We start from the raw sequence: 20,235 nt of genomic DNA on the forward strand, positions 1-20,235 counted from the left end.
TAATGAAGATGACAGGAACGTGTGAACACTAGCTAAATGCCAGGCACTACGTTAAACGCTTTACACAGATTGGCTCATTTAATCTTCTCTACAACCTTAAGAGTTGGGTACTATTACAAATGAGGAAATGTAGGCATAGAGCAGTTAGCCTAAGGCTAATGTCTACAAAGAGGGAAAACTGTGATTCATACAAAAGCACTCAAACTACAGAGTCCTATTGTGTGTATGACCCTCCACCCTCCTAAACTGAATACATGATTCTGTAACAGGTGCCCTGCAAAATCAGTGCTCACAAAAACCCCAATGAAGCATATATTGTCTCCTTCAGTGTTTAAACTCAGGACACTGAGGCTCTGAGAAGTGGGTTCACTCACTCACAGTTCAGCAGACAGCGAAATCAAGCCTGGATCTCGGGTCTGACTGCGCTCAGTCTGCGCTCCCAGTCTCTCTCCCATCTGACCTGCCACACTGTCATCTAGCAAGTACTTGTGCACCTGATAAGAACCTGATCACTCAGTGCACAGGAGATTCCCAGCTTAGAATCTGAGCCACGGGAGAACTACAGAATGGCCACCATTGGTCAGGTTTATAGCTGCAATTTCAAAAGGGCATCTCCACTGAGAAATGTTAAACATCTAATCCACATGCTACTGCAATGTACTAGAAGATCTTGGTTATAAGATACAAGAAAGAAATTAAGCTAAAAATGCATTTGAGGCCTATCACTATCACCTGGTACCTTTTAAAACTCCCCCATGCAAAAAAAAAAAAAAAACACTGCTATCCCAGTGGTTAAGCCTCCATGATTAACTAAGATCCAACAGTTCATGTGGTGAGAAATAAATCTGCTCCCCACTCCACCACCAAGCCATTAGAATGGATTTCCACAAAGAGGGCTCAGGTATCCGTGTTTTTAAAATTTTCATGAATGTGTAGTGCAGCAGTTTGGGAACCATGGAGCTAAGTGTTCCCTTCCAGTTTGCACTGCACCCCACATAGCAAGTTACCAGGTAGTATGCAATTGACACCTTTTATTCTCAAGCAACAGAAACATATCCTTTGAACAAAGCAGTTTAAACCAAACAGCCTCTCCTTGCTTAACCTGCTTTGCTCAATCTCCTGCCCACAGAAAAGTAAATCCTCACCCAGAGGCTCCTTGATGAGATTAACTCTTCACAAAATGCGATTTTATATCAGCAATAAAGGCGGAAAATATTTTTTAAACTGCTAAACAGTGCAAGAAACATTACTAGCACATTCTAATTTTATCTGGAAGTTAGAAAATACCATTAGAAGAGAAAGTCCAAACAAGGTATCCGATGCTGTAAGAGAGTCATTCTATTTTCATAAATACCACACTGTCTCACTTGAACAATACTCAACATCCTGGTCTCTTAGAAATATAACTGCAAACTCGTAAGCAAGATATTAGATTGACCATAAGAAATCGCCGTTTCATTACCCCAAATCAGTTGAATATCTGTCATTCCATGTGTAAAATAAACATTAGTCATTCAGTCGTGTCCAACTCTTTATGATCCCATGGACTGTAGGCCTCCAGGCTCCTCTGGAGCACACTTGGTACACAGGTTGTTTTTAAAGTCAGGCTCCATTTATCCAGAGGAGTTTGCAAGTTTGACCACTCCTGGCACCCTGGAAGGGCTCCTACTTCCAGTTCAGGCTCCAGGAGAAAGGATGCCTGCTGTCCTGATCACTGATCTTAAAACATAACTTAACTGAACAAGTGTCTGCAAAAGAGATGGGAAATGATCCGGAGAAGGAAGGGGTCTTAAGAGACAGGATTAAAGGAAAGAGAAAGAGTCCTTCACTCAGACAGATGATGGTTACCTGAAACCATGAAATAGAAATGGTGTGGATACAAGGAGCATGTAAGTTCCCCCAAATTACAAACTTCTGAAACTAGAACTACATTGCTTAGATGAAAACTGTAAACGGATCTAAGGTAAGTAAGAATATTTCTTTAAGATGCTAATGTATAGAAACAACCTCTCTGAGTTGTACTGTATGAATATCAGTAGTCATACTCTATGGTCACTACGAAGGTGAATTAGGGCTTCCTTGGTGGATCAGGGGTCAAGAATCCACCTGTCAATGCAGGAGATTTCGATCCGTGGGTCAGGAAGATCCCCTGGAGAAAGAAATGGCAACCCACTGCAGTATTCTTACCTGGGAAATCACACAGACAGAGGAGCCTGGTGGGCTACAGTCCATGGGGTCATAAAGAGTCTTAGCAACTAAGCAACAACATGAACCTAAGTGAATACTAATTGTTCCTAAGGGAACTACAGGGCTAGGGTTCTGGCCAGCCTTTGGTAAAAGCATCTTCATCAACCTCAACACTTAGATGACCTTCTTTTATGTATGTTTCTATTTAACCTTATTTAATTGCCATTGGTAATTCACAAACACTGGCCTCACACAAACACAGCCAGCAGCACTAGAACACTACCAGAACCAAGCTCACCTACACACATATTTCCCCGAAAGACACATCACAGTCTTCTGCTTAGGAACAAGAGACAACACTTCAGCACTCTTAAGCTGCAAACTCCTCTGAAAAGAACAAAAACACGAAAAGCAAGGCACCAAGCAGACCACAAAAAAGCCATCTGTTCCACAGTATGAAAGCAGAAATACATTCCACCCCACTGGGAGTATGCACGTCAGATGACAAGAAACTTAAGGGACTGTATGAACATGGGCAGAAGACCAGGAAAGTATCCCAATTTTTTTTAATGATTTTTAGAATTACAAGTAAATTTTAGAATGATTTTTAGAATTACACATAAATTTTAGCAAGTAGGCAAATTTCCAAATACAGAACCTATGAGTATTCAGGAATACTCTTGTTTTTCAAACACTACATCAAGTACCCCCATGGACTGTACCCCAAGGACTGTAGCCTGCCAGGCTTCTCTGTCCATGGGATTTCCCAGGCAAGAATACTGGAGTGGGTTGTCATTTCTTCTTCAGGGAATCTTCCCTACCCAGGAACTGAACCCATGTCTCCTGTACTGGCAGTGGGTTCTTTACCATGGAGCCACCGGGAAATCCCTACAGATCTACAACAAAAGATAAAGGCAAATTGGGATGTTTGCAGGGAATCAAGTCATCTTAGAAGCTGAAACAACAAATGACGAAATCTCTCCTGCAAACCACCCTTTGGGTAACAAACACTAAAGAGAATTAGGATGAGATTATCAGTCACATTAAGAAGTCTGGCAAACTGATCAGATTCTGCAGGTAAATCTGCCCTGGGTAACAGGCAGCAGAGAACACTCAGTGACTTCCCTGACTATCTGCTCTGGCTTTACCTGGCATTGGGAGCACACCATCCCATTATCAGGACTCACCGTGGGAGACCATGCTTCTTAAAATCTCTGTGCCATATGACAAGACCATCCTGATTAGTGATACTCTCATGCTGCCTGTCCCGCATCTGAACATCCACAGCATTCAGGCATGAAGACAAGGACAGGACTGGCAAACGGGAGAGACATTCTCACTACTGACTTGGGCTGGAGATTGACAACTATCTTCAATGCAGGCTCAGCTTGCTTTTTTATCTTTCCCTATTCCAGGTCCACCTCCCATGCTCTAAGCTGGGGGAGTTATTACCCTTTGAGATTTGAAGCTGGCAGAGTATTCCTTCTTCTGTGCTCCAACCATAAACAGACAGGAATTAAGACACTGGTCTCACTGTAAAGGTGATAGGTGACTCATGCTGGGAATATCACCAGGGACTCCTGGCGATTTTCTAAAAGGAGACAGTATAAGGCTTAAACCCTGTTTATTTAACCTATATGTGGAGCACACCATGAGAAACACTGAGCTGGATGAGTTACAAGCTGGAATCAAGATAGGAGGGAGAAACATCAACAATCTCAGACATGCATATGATACCACTCTAATGGCAGAAAGTGAAGAGAAAGTAAACAGCCTCTTCATGAAGGTGAAGGAGGAGAGGGAAAGAGCCAGCTTAAGACTAAACACTAAAAAAAACTAAGATTATGGCATCCAGCCCCATTACTTCATGGCAAATAGAAGGGGAAAAAGGTCAAAGTAGTGACAGATTTCCTCTTCTTGGGCTCTAAAATCACTACGGATGTGATTTTATTTCATGGGACTGCACCCATGAAATCAGAAGATGATTGCTTCTTGGAAGGAAAGCGATGACAAACCTAGTCAGTGTGTTGAAAAGCAGAGACGTTACTCTGCCGACAACGGTCTGTATAGTCAAGGCTATGGTCTTTCCAGTGGTCATGTATGGATGTGAGAGTTGGACTGTGAAGAAAGCTGAGTGCCGAAGAATTGATGCCTTTGAACTGTGGTGCTGGAGAAAACTCCTAAAAGTCCCTTGGACAGCAAGGAGATCAAACCAGTCAATCTTAAGGGAAATCAACCCTGAATATTCATTGGAAGGACTGATGCTGAAGCTGAAAACTCCAATACTTTGGCCACCTGATGCAAAGAACTGACTCCTTGGAAAAGTCTCTGAATCTGGAAAAGACTGAGGGCAGAAGGAGAAGAGGGCGTCAGAGGATGAGATGGCTGGATGGCATCACTGATGCAATGGACATGAACTTGGGCAAACTTCAGAAGATAGTGAGGGACAGGGAGGCCTGGTGTGCTTCAGTCTAAGGGGTCGCAAAGAGTTAGACACGACTAGGCGACTGAACAACAACAAGGTTTAAAACACTATTCCTTTGACGGATCTGTGTTCTTAATGCCAGTTAGCTGACTTCACAAAAAACCACAGCCCATGTTGCATAATCCCGATATTTGGTAAGAAGTTCGAAAAAAAATTGCCCTAGAGATCTGAGGAATCTGAATAGACATCCTGAGCTGCTTCAATAGACCACCAATTGGAGTCACTAATCCAAATGAAATGTCATGTCTATAAAAACTTTTCATTTAGTCCTCAAGTCAAACAGAAAGATCAGTGATCAAGTGTGGATGTAAAATAACGTTATCACAATAAAACAGAGTCTGGAAGTTCCTTAAAATACTAAAGATAAAATTAGCATATAGTATAGAAATTCAGCTTCCTGGGGATGCACTCAAAAGAACTGAAAGCACAGACTTGAGCCAATACTGGTGCACCCATGTTCACAGCAGCATTATTCACAACAGCCAAAATGTAGGAACAGCCAAAATGTCCAACAACAGATGAAAGGATGCACAGAATGTTGCATAGACCTGCAATGGAATGTTATCCAGCCTTTAAAAGGAATTGAATTCTGACACCTGAGTCATCTAGAGTCATTAAATTCAGAGCAGTAGAATGGTGGTGAGGCGCTGGGGAGTCAGTGTTTAATGGGTATAGAGTTTCAGTCTGGGATGGCGAAAAAGTTCTGAAGATGAATAGCACTGATGGCTGCAACAACAATGTGAACGAACCTAATGTCACTAAACGCTGCACTTAAAAAGAGTTAAAAGGGGGGCTTCCCTGGCGGTGCAGTAGCTAAAACTATGCGCTCCCAATGCAGGGGGCCCGGGTTTGAGCCCTGGTTAGGAAACAGATCCCACATGCTGCAACTAAGACCTGGTGCAGCCAAACAAATATATTAATTTTTAAAAAAGAAGTTAAAGTGGTAAACTTGATGTTGTGTATATTTTACTACAATTTTTTTTAAAAAAAGCAATGACCGAAAGAAAAAAACAAAAACAAAAATAAATAAATAAATAAATAAAAAGCAATGACCAAAAGTAATTTTACCAAAGCAGTCAAAAGGTAAATTAAATAAGTCACCTGTATATATGATATATTCCAAAGGATCATTCAAAGTTACAACTGTGCCTTAGCAGCCATTTATAACACCCAAGCTGATTTCTTTCCAGGACCAGAGATCAGGAGGTGGGGCCTGAGCATGAACCACAATCGTTCTGAGGGGCCTTTCAGAGCTGTTCAGCAGCACCAGCTTTTGCCCTAATGAATCAGTCTGCCGGTAACCTGCATAGAAGTGTTGAATTTCTCCACCCCAGAGGGATCTTAGATGCAAGGCTGGAAAAAGTTCTTTCTCATGTTTCTGGAATTCCTGGTTACGTACCCCAATAATACCTGACTTCATAAAGGGACAATTCTCTTAGCCTAATCAAGTCAGCAAATTAATGGCTTTGGGAGATGTTTACATTCATCCAAGCAAAAGTGCCAGGGCCAGATCGGATTTCCCAAAGGCAATGTTCCAAAGTGTTAGTGCGAAGAGGAAGAAAAACAGGTGGACCCTGGCTCACCTGTGCAGCAAAGAGAAAGCTTTATTTCACTGAACCATCAGACCTAACAAAAGATTTTTACAATGTGGATCTGGTGAAATTTCCTCTTTATTTATGGGAGCTAAGCATGATCTGGAAAGACAAACATCTAGCTAAATTTGGGGAGTCAGAGTGTCTATCTCCTAAATAGTAGATGGTATCATAGAATATCAAAGAACATGATGAACGACAAGGAAGGCCCCTGACCAGAGTGTAGGGGCACCACGGCCATTTCCACATCACGCAGGAGGAAACTGGCTCAGATGCTGCAGCCGCCAAACACAGACAGTGAGATGCCAGGCCCCCGGGGATGACCCAGCCCTGAGATTAACAAGACTCCGCTCAAGAGAAAATGAGGAGACAAGTCACATTTTGCCAACAAATGTACCCTCAGGAAGCAGAAGTCTAAATAAGTAGCAACTGCATGAAGAAGTGATAATTTCAATTTAAACTGTTTGGCTTTAGACTTCAATGACAATTTTAATTGTTTTGTAATAAAAATTGTATATATATAAGGTGTACAATGTGAGGCTCAGATACAATGGCAAAAATTACTATAGTAAAGCCATTTAACACATTGACAATGTTGTTGTCCTTTTTGTGTGTGTCTGCTATCTCAGTAAATTTCAAATTATCTAATACAGTCAAATGAAAATTCTTTAAAAAGTAAACAGGGCAGAGATACCCAGGATCAAGTTTATAAAGGGCACTTCAGCTCCTGACAGTGGCAATTTCTCTGTAAATCCACCTGAAATCCTCACTCTCTTTACACTTGTTAAGACCAGGGTAACCTATGGAATAATTTTATGGGTATTTCTCAGCACAAAAGCACTAAAATCATCAAACCAGGTCATACTAAAACTGCTATATTGCTTACTAAAGAAAAAAAGGAAATCTATTATGAAAAAAACTAAATGAATGGCAACCAACAAATGCTCTTCAAAATTACTAAAAACAATGAAAAATCTCAAGTTTTATCCAAACATCTACTGTCTTTACTACTGTTATTAACAATCACAACTATATAACACGATGAGTGAGTCTATATGTGGCATGGGTTCCATTTAATTTTTTTAGTAAACATAATTATAATGAATATGATTAGATGCAGTGTTTGAAAAAAAATAAGCATTCCTTTTCTCAAATACATTCCTTTCTCCTAGATTTAATTTTATAGATCCAATTACAGAAGCTTTCTAGTAAATACAACTTTGTGTAAATAAAGGTTTTCATGAACAACAAAATTTCCATTAATACCACTATGTGATTTTGGCATGAAAACATTAAAAATCAACTTCTTATCTCTGATGCTTATAGACTTCTTTATAAATTTACTGAATATTATACAAGAGCCTGTGAATAAACGTTATCAAAAGCTGTCCTGACCTGATCTCAATACAAATCTCTTCATTATGTTTTCGTAACATTTTCTTAAACAACAAAATGGGCTGGATGCAAAGAGCAAAATTCCATAGCATGGTGTAAATGAGCATAATCATTAAAGGAAATTGTTCTTCTCGGGTATAATGTGTCTTACTTTTTTACTGAAGTATACTTGATGTGCAATGTTATATATTACACGTGTACAATAGTGATTCACGATTTTCACTAGTTATAAAATTTGTAATTGACAGAGAACTTTCCCAAAATGCTTCTGGTACTTCATGAGAGGTACACACTTTGGTACCGAGTGACACTTACCTTGCGGTAAATCATGTGGCACATGGCTACTCTCAGCCTCATCCCCGCACACTGGACGTGGTAGAAATACAAGTGGTGTAGAATGGCCAAGACAAGCGTGCAGGCGCTCAGCACCCCGGCATAGCCGTGGGCTTCGTACAAAGCAGCAGAATCAGAGGGATCGTAGTTTTCAAAATAACCAATAATTTTCCCCAGAATTATGGGCTGAACTACTCTGGTACTTTCCTAAAAACAAATTTTAAAAAATCTTCATTAGACATACAAGCCGAATCAGGTTTTCTTTTAGGCTTTGGTTTGTTGGTGTTTTGGTTTTTTTCCCACTCAACAGAGTAAAGACTTTATTCAGCCCTCAAACCTTAAATCGTAAAATCTAGTTGGACGATTGAACCTAATTGGATTCGTGGGTGCTAAGTCACTTCAGTCATGTCCGACTCTTTGCGACCCCACGTACTGTAGCCCGCCAGGCTCCTCTGTGCATGGGATTCTCCAGGCTACGGGTTGCTATGCCCTTTTCCAGGGGATTTTCCCTACCCAGGTATCGAACCCAGGTCTCTTAGGTCTCCTGCATTGGCAGGCGGGTTCTTCACCACTAGCACCGCCTGGGAAGCCCCAAACCAGGTTTTCTTAACACATGCTTTACTTTTATTATTACTTGTTAAAAAGGCATCTTGACAAAATACAACATTCCTAGTTAATCTAAAGAAAAAATCCACAGGTACACTATCTTCTATAAGACAAGCAGACAACAGTTTTAACCTAGGCAAAAATGTGGTAAAAACAATAAAGGCTTAGTGCACTGTGGTTAGTACATTGTGGGTTCTTGTGGTTAGTACATTGTGGACGCTCAGTAAATACTACAACCAGTGCTTTAGAACCCATTTGGCAAAATACCAAGTGACTCCTGGCTTCAGATGAGCATAAGAAAGGTAAGAAATTTGTTTGCATATGAACAAGCCCTTTTGGCAGCCTGCTCCTGATCCCCTGTATTCTCAGTGTCCCAGCCCAACAGAAATTCAAGGTCATTCACATACAAGAGGACCACTCTTGCCAACTCTGTCAGCTTTAAGAGCCTTTATGGAGGGGAAGCTGAAGACGACAGCACAGGGAGATCGTCAGCCTCCCCACAAATACATCAGAAACTCATTAAGAGGGACTACCCTGGTGGTCCAGTGGCTAAGACCCCATGTTCCCAATGCAGGGGGCTCAGGTTCAATCCCTGGTCAAAGAAAAAGATCCCACATGTAACAACTAAGAGTTTGAACAACTAAAGATCCTATATACCACAACTGAGACCTGCTGCAGAAGCCAAATAAATAAATATTAAAAAAAAAACAAACAAAAAAAACAACCTAATCAGGAGCCTTTATAAACTGAGACATTGGCACAAACATAAGATACCCTCTTTCCAACCCTGAACTCTACACATACAGGGATCAAGAGAATGGAGTCCAGCTTCTGCTGGAGTTTCTCGAAGAAATCAGGCTTGGGAGATTCCCAGGATCCCAGGCCCAGGGTACACTGTATCACTGTCTCTCCAGCCCAGAAGTTGCGATATTCCTTGGAGCCAAAAATTAAATACAGCAGAAGCCAAGCTAAAAAAATGATGTCATCCATGTTTCTTCATCTGCCAAACACTACAGGTACTGGTTTAGAATACATATTAACAATCTTCTTTTCCCCAAGGCAAAAATTACAATTCTAAACCAATGAGTTGGGAAGCATTGGGACTTATATCTTAAGTATGGCATAGGGAAAACAATTTTCTTTCACAAAACTAATGTCAAAAAAACTGCAACACTTGCCCACTCTGCCAAACGGACACTCCACCCCACAATCTACTTCTGCCCGCTTGTCGCTCCTTGAAGGTCCCTTTCTCTCTCACCAAGGAAAACCAAACACTCATGAAATCCAAGTCACCAAAAGTAAACACCTTGGCCCTCGACATCATTTCCTCCAGAATTCTCAAAGGACAAAATGCCAGAAAGTTTGGAGATTGTTCCAGAATTTGGTTTTTCCTTTTAAGCAGTCCCTCCTTAATAATACAGACAAGGTATATAATTGATGGGTTTGCTTTTGATAGCTCTGTCTGTCCAAAGCCGAAGAAGCCACATGCAGGACAAAGGGAAGGAGAATCAAAAACTTCAATCAGCAAACAAAACTAACACATATTTTCTGCTCAGTCAACTAATGCCTGATCAGATTATTCACAGAATGCTGTCTCCGTCCTTCACAGGAATGCAACACGGAAGCCCAATACTCATGTCTTGCTCTGCACACACAAACCCACACATTCACTGACGGCCTTGCCTTCCACAAGGTCATGGAAGGTTTCATCTAGTAGGGAAAAGAAGGTGAACACTGTTTAGCTGAATATTTATGAGTAAGATGATCATATGAGAGTAAGTTTTCCCAAGAACACAAAGGCTCGTTGTTACATTTCCAGCAAGCCCCATGATTCATCCCAAGGGGCATGAAGAGCTTATTTAAAAAGCCCCTCACATAGTATATTGCAAAACACACTGTTTATAGACTTCACTGAGAGAGAAGTCTGAAGAAGTCTTACACAGAGAAGCAAGAATGTCAAACTGTACACAAAGGCAGTCCCAGCCCAGGTGTGACCCAGAGCAGTCCAGAGCTGCAGCCTACAGACCTGGGGCTCTGCACCAGAAGCCCAGTGGTAACAGCCGCCAACCCAAACTTTCCTAAAACTTAAGATTATCTCTGGAATCACTATTGTCTGTGACTCAGCTCTCCACTTGGGCCTAACATTGAAAACCCACCAAAGAGAATACCAACAGAAGTAACAAATTCAGGAAAAATTAGTTTTTGTAAAATAAGGATCACTACTGCCTTAGCATCTTGATTTTTTCCACTGAGGCCAACTTGAATAACCCAGTTTATCAAACAGTCTCATTAAGGAGTATATCTGGTCCATGACCCAAAGTGTCCACACTTCTGTCTGTTCTTGACCCTAACCCTCAACTGAGTGAGAAATAAAACTGAGAAAACATTCAGTATCAAAGTTGAAAGTAGCCAAATGAAAACTTTCCAGATAAACAGGAACAAGGTCAAAATTACTCCTATAATCCCTTCATATTTGATACCCAAACTACAACTCCACAAACCAACTGAGAAGACAGTTTTTATTCCTTCACAAGAATTATTCACAACTGCAAAGCCAAAAAGGATTTTTACAAGATCCCAATATAATACCACAACACCGCATGGTTCGAGGTTCGAGTCTCTGAAGCAGACACTGCTTGGTGGAGTCCTTGGTATTCAGCCTCCGGAGAGCACCTCCCATGTGACCCTATCTCTTGTTTTTAGGGGAACTTCTTACACAGCTTGATGCTAGAAACTCCCCAGTGGGTACAGTTCCTCATCTATGATTCCACATGTGCTGCTTTAAACATTTCTTGCCCAAGTCTGTTATCTCTGATTCATGAGAAAAAAAAGAAAACACAGGAACTAGAAACCATCTAACACAGAAGGAAGTAAGTGGGTGAGCTTATGGGAAAATGAACAGGCAGCTAATCTTTAGAAACTGAAGAGATAACAATGCTGGACTTGAGAAAGATCCAGAGCTAAGAGGGAAAGCAGTGAATTTGGGGAAATTAAACCATCAGTCTTCCAGTCTATCAGTTTTCACTCCTCCGTTACACAGTGGACTTCATCCTGAGGGCATCACCCAAGAGGAGCTGAGAGCTCCGATGCCTGTAGCCCAGCCCCCAGAAACTGGTTTGAGTGAGTGAGTGAAAGTTGCTCAGTTGTGTCCACCTCTTTTCGACCCCATGGACTATAGAGTCCATGGAATTCTTCAGGCCAGAACACTGGACTGGGATAGCTGTTCCCTTCTCCAGGGGATCTTCCCAACCTAGGGATCAAACCCAGGTATCCCGCATTGCAGGCAGATTCTTTATCAGCTGAGTCACAAGGCCAGAATACTGGAGTGGGTACCTAAGCCCTTCTCCAGCAGATTTTCCCAACCCAGGAATTGAACCGGGGTCTCCTGAATTGCAGGCTGATTCTTTACCAATTGAGCTTTCAGGGAAGACCCCCAAAACTCACAACAAATTAGGAATGGAGACTGAAGTCCCCTCTCTCCCTGGAAGATTCTGGATGCAGAAACTAACCCCACATAAGCATCTGCGATCCTCCTGTCCTACAGTGTCAAGGCAGCTGAGCCTGGGGGGATAACAGACCTATCGTGAATGATTTACAAGAACCACAAAGGGTTTTAAGCAGAATTCCATGAGATCTATCATACTTTCAAGAAAAACCCATATGAACCCAGGTCTTGACATTCCAGCTAAAGGGTAGGGCGCAGGAGGGGGGGCTCATGAGAAGTTAATAGGCAACCCAGAATAAACAAAGCAGAAAGATAGAGTTGGATTCATTATGCAAATCCATTCTCCACTGACAAAATGCTTTTGTGTTTCAGGGCCAACACTCTCTTTCAGGTACAGAGCAGAAGAAGCCCTTACAAATGGAGATTTCCTTCCTGTGTCTCTGTCTCAAAAACGTCAGCTCAAAATAGTCTTTACTCCAAAAAGGCAGATTCTAGGGTAATGCATTCTGCGACCTTGTTCTATTCTTCTATTTTTTGAAATAAAATCTCCAGGGAAAAAGAAAACCCCACACTGCAGGAAGCAGCAGAAAGAGGAGTACAAAGCTGTTGTCAGAAAAAAGTCTTGGCTCTGTGATCTAGTGGCTCAATCGGTAAAGAATCCACCTGTCATGCAGGAGACCTGGGTTCAATCCTCTGGAGAAGGAAATGGCAATCCCTCCAGTCTTGCCTGGGAAATCCCACTGACGGAGGAGCCTAGTGGGCTACAGTCTATGCGGTTGCAAGAGTACAACACGACTTAGCAACTAAACCTGTGACTCTTCAGTGGAGGCTGTGGAAGGAGAGGAAATCTCAGGACAGAACACAAAGAACACTGGTCTAGGAATCAAAACACTGTGCTTCAGAAACCAGGTTGGCCACCTGCGAATCACATGACCCAGGCCCCTCTTGGGCCCTCCTGAACCCCCAGGTCCTCATCGTTGGAAATACCTGCCTTGCCTCCCTCAGAGGAATCCTGGGACAACTAAATGAGTTACAACAGCTCAGAGTGCTCTTAAACTAGAATCAAAACAAATGTAAACTACGATCACTTTACTATACATAACTTCCAGGAAGAGACCTATTGTATTCTTAATGGCAGAGGCTGGTTTTGGCAGAGGCTGGTTTCGCAAACAGCTTGGACAACTCTTCACTGCTCACAGGCGATCATAGCAGAACAAGAACTCTTGAGAAAAGTCATTCATAAAAGCTCACTCTTATGGACAGTAATGAAAAGTATCAGTTCTAGCCAGATTTTTGAAATCTGATCCATTATAAATGCAGTCTTGTAAAAATAAGTTACCTACTTCCTGACTTCAAAAAGAAAACAGGTTGAAGGGATGCGTAGAATAGGTGATGGAGATTAAAAGGTACAGTCTTACAGGTGTAAAATTAAAAAGGCAAGAGAATGTAATGTACAGCATAGGAAATATAGTCAATAATATTGGAAGAGCTCTGTATGGTGATAGAGGGTAACTAGACTTAATAGGGTGAGCATTCTGTAATGTACAGAAATGTTTAATCACTATGTTATATATGTGAAACTAATATAATATTTTAAGTCTACCATTCTGAAATTGAAAAAAAAAATTGTTATAATAAAAATTAACATATGTTTTTAAAAACAAAAACGATTGAAAAGCATTCCCCTCATTTAGGCCTCAAGGTCGTCACTGTGGATATTAATAACACCTAATGGCTAGTGCTATGCTCTTAAGAGGGGCTTCCCTGATACCTCAGTTGGTAAAGAATCTGCATGCAATGCAGGAGACCCTGGTTCAACTTCTGGGTTGGGAAGATCCGCTGGAGAAGGGATAGGCTACCCACTCCAGTATTAATGGGCTCCCCCTGTGGCTAAGCTGGTAAAGAATCCACCTGCACTGTGGGAGACCTGCGTTTGATCCCTAGGTTGGGAAGATCCCCTGGAGAATGGAAAGGCTATCCACTCCAGTATTCTGGCCTGGAGAATTCCATGGACTGTATAGTCCATGGGGTCGAAGAGTCGGACACGACTGTGTGACTTTCATGATGCTCTTAAGAACCCGAAGGGTGCACACAGCAAGTCTGCTCTGCAGGTTCCTGTCTTGCTTTGCTCAATGCTCCCTCCTCCTCTCTCTTGCGGCGTAGTCCTCAGGGGTTACTCCAGCCCCAGAGTTTCTTTGCCACCAGCAGCCACTCCTCAGCCTCCTGGGTGGAGCAGAAGTGAGGGACACATGGAAGGAGGGTTGGGAAATAAATGCAAAGACCACTCAGCTCTTGGGAAACCAGCCCTGAGTTGAGGCACAAAGCCCACTGTGGGACGCAGAAGATTCTGTTTACTTCCTGCCCATCAGCTGAGCTCCCAAGTGAAAACGTACACAAATATGTGCGTGTTCCTACAGCTTCCACCTAAAACACAGACAACCAGCAAAAACGGCCTTGAACAAAGACCAAGTGACAGGACAAGGCCAGGCCATTTCTAAGGTTCCCAGAAAGAGTACATAAACCCTGGCCACTCCTCCCCTCTCAGGGGAAGGGACTGCGTGAACCCACTCTGGCTCTCTGAGGTCACCCCACTTACACAGCAGCAATGGAGACCTCACCTTTCAGAGAGAAGCACTGATGACCTGGGGAGGTGGTCTCTGTGTCTCTGGTCCAGGCAGAGGTTTCAGGCCCCTCCTCTCCACCCTGAGGGCCCTGGGCAGGCAGAGACCTGTCCTCCCCACCTGCGGTCCCCATGAAGGCACACACAGAGGCCAGGCGTGCTGGGAACTCATTGGCTGTTCTGTTCTGTTCTAATTAGCATCAGCCTGCAAGAGCTCCTCGAACCCTTAAAGTCACTCCTAATACTCACAGGAGAGAGGTTTTCATGGTTTTGAAATCCGAACCCTAAATGCCTCGCCCTAGACTGGCAATCACCCTGCCTCTTCCCACTGGTGCTGCGGCCAGTAGTTCAAGGGAAGGCCCTGCCTGTGTTGTGGCTGATCAGAGCACACTGCGTGGGAATCATGGATGATCCATGCAGCATTCTGTGCACCAGATGAACCAAAAGAGGGCTGCAGGTCACACAGAAAACATGTTTGCATTTTAGAAAATCCTGGGCTGAGTTTAGATCTTCCAGTATCTAACACAGATCAGCAAGCAGCATAGATAGAAGATCAAAAACCGGAAAGCTGCTTCATAAAATCAATTATTTAACTAACGTTCATTGCACTTTTCTCAGTAGCTTTAATCACTGAAAACACAAAAGAGTACCTGAAAATGAGTTCTAAAATCAGATCCTTACTAGCTTCGTCATAAGAAATGATTTCTAATTTCTCCAAAACAGCAGTGTGTCAAAAGGCAAGTCAAGGAAAAGAGGAATGTTTGTGCTGGATTTCAAACTTCTTTTGACTGCCAACAACGACAAACTTCTTAAGCTTCAATGGCCCTGAACTCCCTGAATTCCAATGCATCAGAACTAAGAGTTTACCAGTTCTACCAGTGTCCCAAGGACACAAATTTCGAGTTAGCACTGTATGCCAGTCACCTAGGAATATAGGAACAGTCACCAAGGGAATACAGGCCACTGTCTAGTTTTATGCTTTAAACCACCAAGGTCGCAACACAGCAAGATCAAGAAACCTCCCTCCTGGGAGGAAGCCCAGTTTCACCTGATTAATCTGCTACCCTCCCAGAGATTGTCTGGTTCCCACCCTAAGACCTCAGGCCTGGAACACACCCTGCATGTGGGAAAGTGTATTCAGACACCAGAACAGGAAAACTTCTCCACACTCTGGTAACTGACCTGGGGTTCTCACTCTCACTGAACAGATGCATTCCCAGATTCACTGGGATATCAGCTTTTAGCAAGCAACTTAGCACATGTACTAAAAAAACAACAAAGAAGATTCCACCTCTGTGCAGATTATCAACGTCCTAACACAGCCACTATCTATGACCTCCGCCTTTTCCCTGGTCCATCTCAAGAAGCTGATCTGGAATGGTTTCATAACAGCGTGGATGGATGTTTAGAACTTAAAGTCATCAGAATAGTCACAAGCTCATTCACTTGTAGCAAAGGCCAACCCACCTTTGGTCATCAAGAATTAAACCTCCCAGGACCACTCAGTCACCTGGGAGCTGACAGATTCTCTGTCTCTCCAGTTGTGTGGGGTGGACTTTACCTGCCCAGTTGCCCACTGCGGGCAGTGCCCTTCAGTTCAGCTCAGCCTTTAAACAAGAGCCACGCCACCCACCTGCCACCTGGCCTATCACCTCACCCCAACATGATGGACTGAGGACAACTCACGCCTTCTCCACCTAAAACACCCCTTTCACAGCAACTGCATCTTCCATCCCTCCAGCCCTCACACACTCACAGGCCGCCTGTGTCCCTAAGGCAGCACTAAGGAACCACGGAAAGCACGAGCCACCCAGGGGGGTCTGCAGCAGACCCCCAGCAGGCTCAGCCAGAACAGGGGGCTGACGGCACTGTGTCCCCAGGTGGACTGTCCTCTGGGGGTTCTTGACCCAGGATCTTCAGGGTCATGGAGGTCACTGACCTAATGGCTTTCTACTCTGGTTTGCCCTGTACATTCCTTCCTCTACCCTCTGCCAATGCCAGGCTACCAGGATCCCCCTTCAACCAGCAGACCAGCCCCACAGTCAGGGATAGAAAAGAGCATGGGAAAAAAAGAAAAGAGCATGGAGGGTGCACAGAAGTCATGGTGAAGCTGGAGCTCCTCCCCACAGCGGGGATCTGACCTGGGTGACCGGGCCCGTGGGGAGGGGGCACCCTCCTGGGGAAAAGTATGCTCTTGGAAGTTCTAGCAGCTCCTGCCCAGATGCAGGGCCCTGGGTTCTGTTCCACAAGAAGAGGAGAAGCGACAATCCCTTCTTAGGAAACCATTTATCAGATGTGACCTGGGCAAGTTAACAATCATATGCTGAGTGCCTGTAAAATGTCTTCTAGGATCAAGGCTTCCCAAGTGGCTCAGTGGTAAAGAATCTGCCTGTAATGCAAGAGATGTGGGTTCAACTCCTGGGTCAGGAAGATCCCCTGGAGAAGGAAATGGGAACTCACTCTAGTATTCTTGCTTGGAGAATTCCATGGACACAGGAGCCTGGAGGACTACTAGGCCAAAGTTTCCCAAAGAGTCAGACATGACTCAGCAACTGAGTGCACACGCATGAATTCTGGGCTCGGATCCAAGTTTACTTCCTCAAAACCACAGGGTACACATTCTTTGAGGTTGTAGGATCTTCTTTAGATCAAGGACCACTCTTAGCATTCATACTGAACACCAAGAACACTCTAACATGGCATAAAATTCTCCTTTTCAGTGTCATCTTTCCATAACACTGTTTTAATCAGTTAAAAGGAAAATAATAATCCCCGGAGGTCCAGTACTTTAAGCATCTGTCTATTCTAAAGATACATCAACCACTGACTACATCACAGATAAGTTTTCAGACACATTGTATCCTGTGACCTCTCTCCCACAGGTCTCATCCATCTCAGTACTGAACCACATACACTGAAAAGCAATGCACTGTATGTAAAAGCTTTTACCTCAATTAATGTAAAAATTCCCAAAACTACATAGGATTTCCAGTAACACTTTATGATTGCTTTTGTTAAAGAAGGCTCCCGTGCATCTTTCTCGGCTCTCAAAACCTCTTGATCCCAGTACCTGCGATGAGAAACAAAACACAATAAACAACAGGTGTCCACCACAGGGAACGCAGGGGAGGGGCGGGGTGGGAGATAAGCCTTTACCACAGGGCGCTCTGTGGCTGCCCCACAGGTGCGGGCAAGCTGCTCACAGGGCTCCTGAAAGATGAGCGGTGCAGACTGAAGCACCAGAAAAACGCACCTTGAGGGGAGAGCCCCTGCCAAGTTTTGCTGGATTCTCAGCACCATGAGCAGCTCAGAGGGCAGACTCCCTCCTCCAGGGACCCCACCTCCAGGGACAGAGATCGGCCTGCAGGGCCATGACTGCGGGCTCCCTCCACGTCCACAAACGTACAGGGCTCAGCCCTCCAAAGTGGGCTGAGCGTGCAGGGTCAGGAGAGGAGGCTCAGAAGAACCCAGAGGAAGGCAAACCGCAACCCCCACCTCCACCCCACACCTTCAGCCACACGTGAAAATTCTCACTGTCCTTCCCCTTCTCCCTGCTGTCTGTGCTCACCCTTGCAGCTCTTCTCCAAGATGCTGGGAGCGATCTTCTGGAAGCACGGAGTACATGTCATCTTCTTCTAATCTCCGTTTGTGACCAATTTTAAACAAGGGGTTTAGCCACCTGTGAAAAATTAAGAGAAACGGAGAATGACATATATCCAAAGTACACATCTTTGTCTAATCAGATTCCGACTCTGACAGGCTTTGTTGTTTGTTTGTTTTTAAAAAGAGGTCTACAGAAATAGGTTCCCAGGTGGCTCAGAATCCACCTGCAATGCGGAAGACTCAGGTTTGATTCCCAGGTCGGGAAGATCCCCTGGAGAAGGGAATCCTGACAGAATACCCACTCCAGTATTCTTGCCTAGAGAATTCCATGGACAGGGGAGTCTGATGGGCTACAGTCCATGGCGGGGTCACAAAAAGTTGAACACAACTGAGAGACTAACACTTTCACTTTCAGTTTTAAATATATACAAATATGGGAAAAACACAGACACATATATACGTAGTCCCTAACTCTACATGGTGAGACACCCTCGAAGCAATGACACACTGGTACCAAAGATCATTCAAGCCCCCAGACCTTGGTGTTTTGGTTTTTTAACATACATTATTACAATTTGTTCGTTTCTGAGAAGAACTTCTAAGGACAACTCTCAGCAACTTTCAAATATGTGACACATTATTAGCAACAATAGTCACCATGCTGAATGTCTCCCTGACTTATTTGTACCTGAAGTTTCTGCCTCTTGGCCCCCTTCACCCAGACCTTTGCTTTTTAATATTCTTTCTAAGAGGAGCCAGGGTTCCCTGAAGCAATGGCTGAGTCCAATGTTGCTGCCATATGTACTGTAAGTCACTCAGTCATATCTGAATCTTTGTGACCCCAAGGACTGTAGTCTACCAGGCTCCTTTGTCCATGGGATTCTCCAGGGAGAATACTGGAGTGGGTTGCCATTCCCTTCTCCAGGGAATCTTCCCAACCCAGGGATCAAACCTGAGTCTCTTGCATTGGCAGGTGGATTCTTTACCACTGAGCCACCAGGAAAGTACTAAAATATTAGCAGCTGACAATATGTATTAGCAGCTGACAATTAGCTTTTTTTGGTCATAATGCAAGCGCCTGACATTATGTTTTGGAGACACTCACTTTGGAGACTTCAGCTAGAATAAACACAGGACACCTAGACAACTAGTTAAGGAGCCAGGCCACTCCACTCCTGAAGCTCCCTTTTTCAGAAAGCTCTAATTGACCTGCTAACAGACCATCTGATTTCTGATAACAGACTGTTTATTTCTCCATTCCTATACTTTAATTCTCACTCATGTCTTTAGTTACCAACAGATACTGACTGGAAACCCCATGTACCCAGCCATTGACCCCAACAAGGCAGAAGCACAGGTCCAGGTTTGCTCATGATCCATCTCGCTCTCTGCCTAGGACCTTGCTGTGTGGCCCCAGGCATGCCTTGTACCCTCCAGGACATGTGCATAATAAACTTTGCCATTTCAAAGTTCCCTGATGGTCATAGTCAAGAACCACAAGGACAAGTCCAGCCACAGCATGGGCTCCAATGGGGAAAATGTCTGTGGGGGCTGCTGTAACAAGAATGGGCCCAGGTGAGCAGAGCCCCAGGCATTCCCAGCAACAGCATCACTATTGATAGGCTGAGACCAACAGGCATGTAAAGTGTAAGATAAGCCGGGGACAACTTGCCTCATAAAATAAACAGCTCAAGGAATCATAAACATGTGTCCAGAGGACAAAGAAGCCAGCTTGAGGTACTCATGCTAGCCAAATCTGGGATACTAGGATATTAAGTAAGTGTCAATAAGTGATAACCCAGTAATAATGAAAAAATCCATGACTCTTTACTGCTTCATAAATAGGAGAAGGGAAAGCCTGCATTCTACAACAGAAACAAATATAGAGGGAACAATAGAGTCAGGAAATGATCAGTAGAAGTTAAAACTAGTGTGAAAGTTTAATGTGAATCATGATATTTACATAGTC

General features: G+C 43.6%; 1 protein-coding gene across 3 annotated transcripts in view; it reads right to left on the reverse strand.

The window, feature by feature from the left end:
• LOC133258052 (ATP-binding cassette sub-family C member 4) overlaps positions 1 to 20,235 on the reverse strand; it is a 184,096-nt gene that overhangs the window by 128,191 nt on the left and 35,670 nt on the right. For 2 of the 3 annotated variants that reach the window (XM_061434389.1, XM_061434388.1), the window contains exons 2-4: positions 18,232 to 18,342; positions 17,613 to 17,733; positions 7,975 to 8,199 (exon numbers count right to left, since the gene is read on the reverse strand). In XM_061434389.1, the coding sequence (XP_061290373.1) occupies positions 7,975 to 8,199; positions 17,613 to 17,733; positions 18,232 to 18,342 (457 nt within the window). The remainder of the gene's footprint in view (positions 1 to 7,974; positions 8,200 to 17,612; positions 17,734 to 18,231; positions 18,343 to 20,235) is intronic. The other variant, XM_061434391.1, reaches the window with a different exon arrangement.

The sequence above is a fragment of the Bos javanicus genome, chromosome 12 (assembly GCF_032452875.1).
Source record: "Bos javanicus breed banteng chromosome 12, ARS-OSU_banteng_1.0, whole genome shotgun sequence".
Lineage (NCBI taxonomy): Eukaryota > Metazoa > Chordata > Mammalia > Artiodactyla > Bovidae > Bos > Bos javanicus.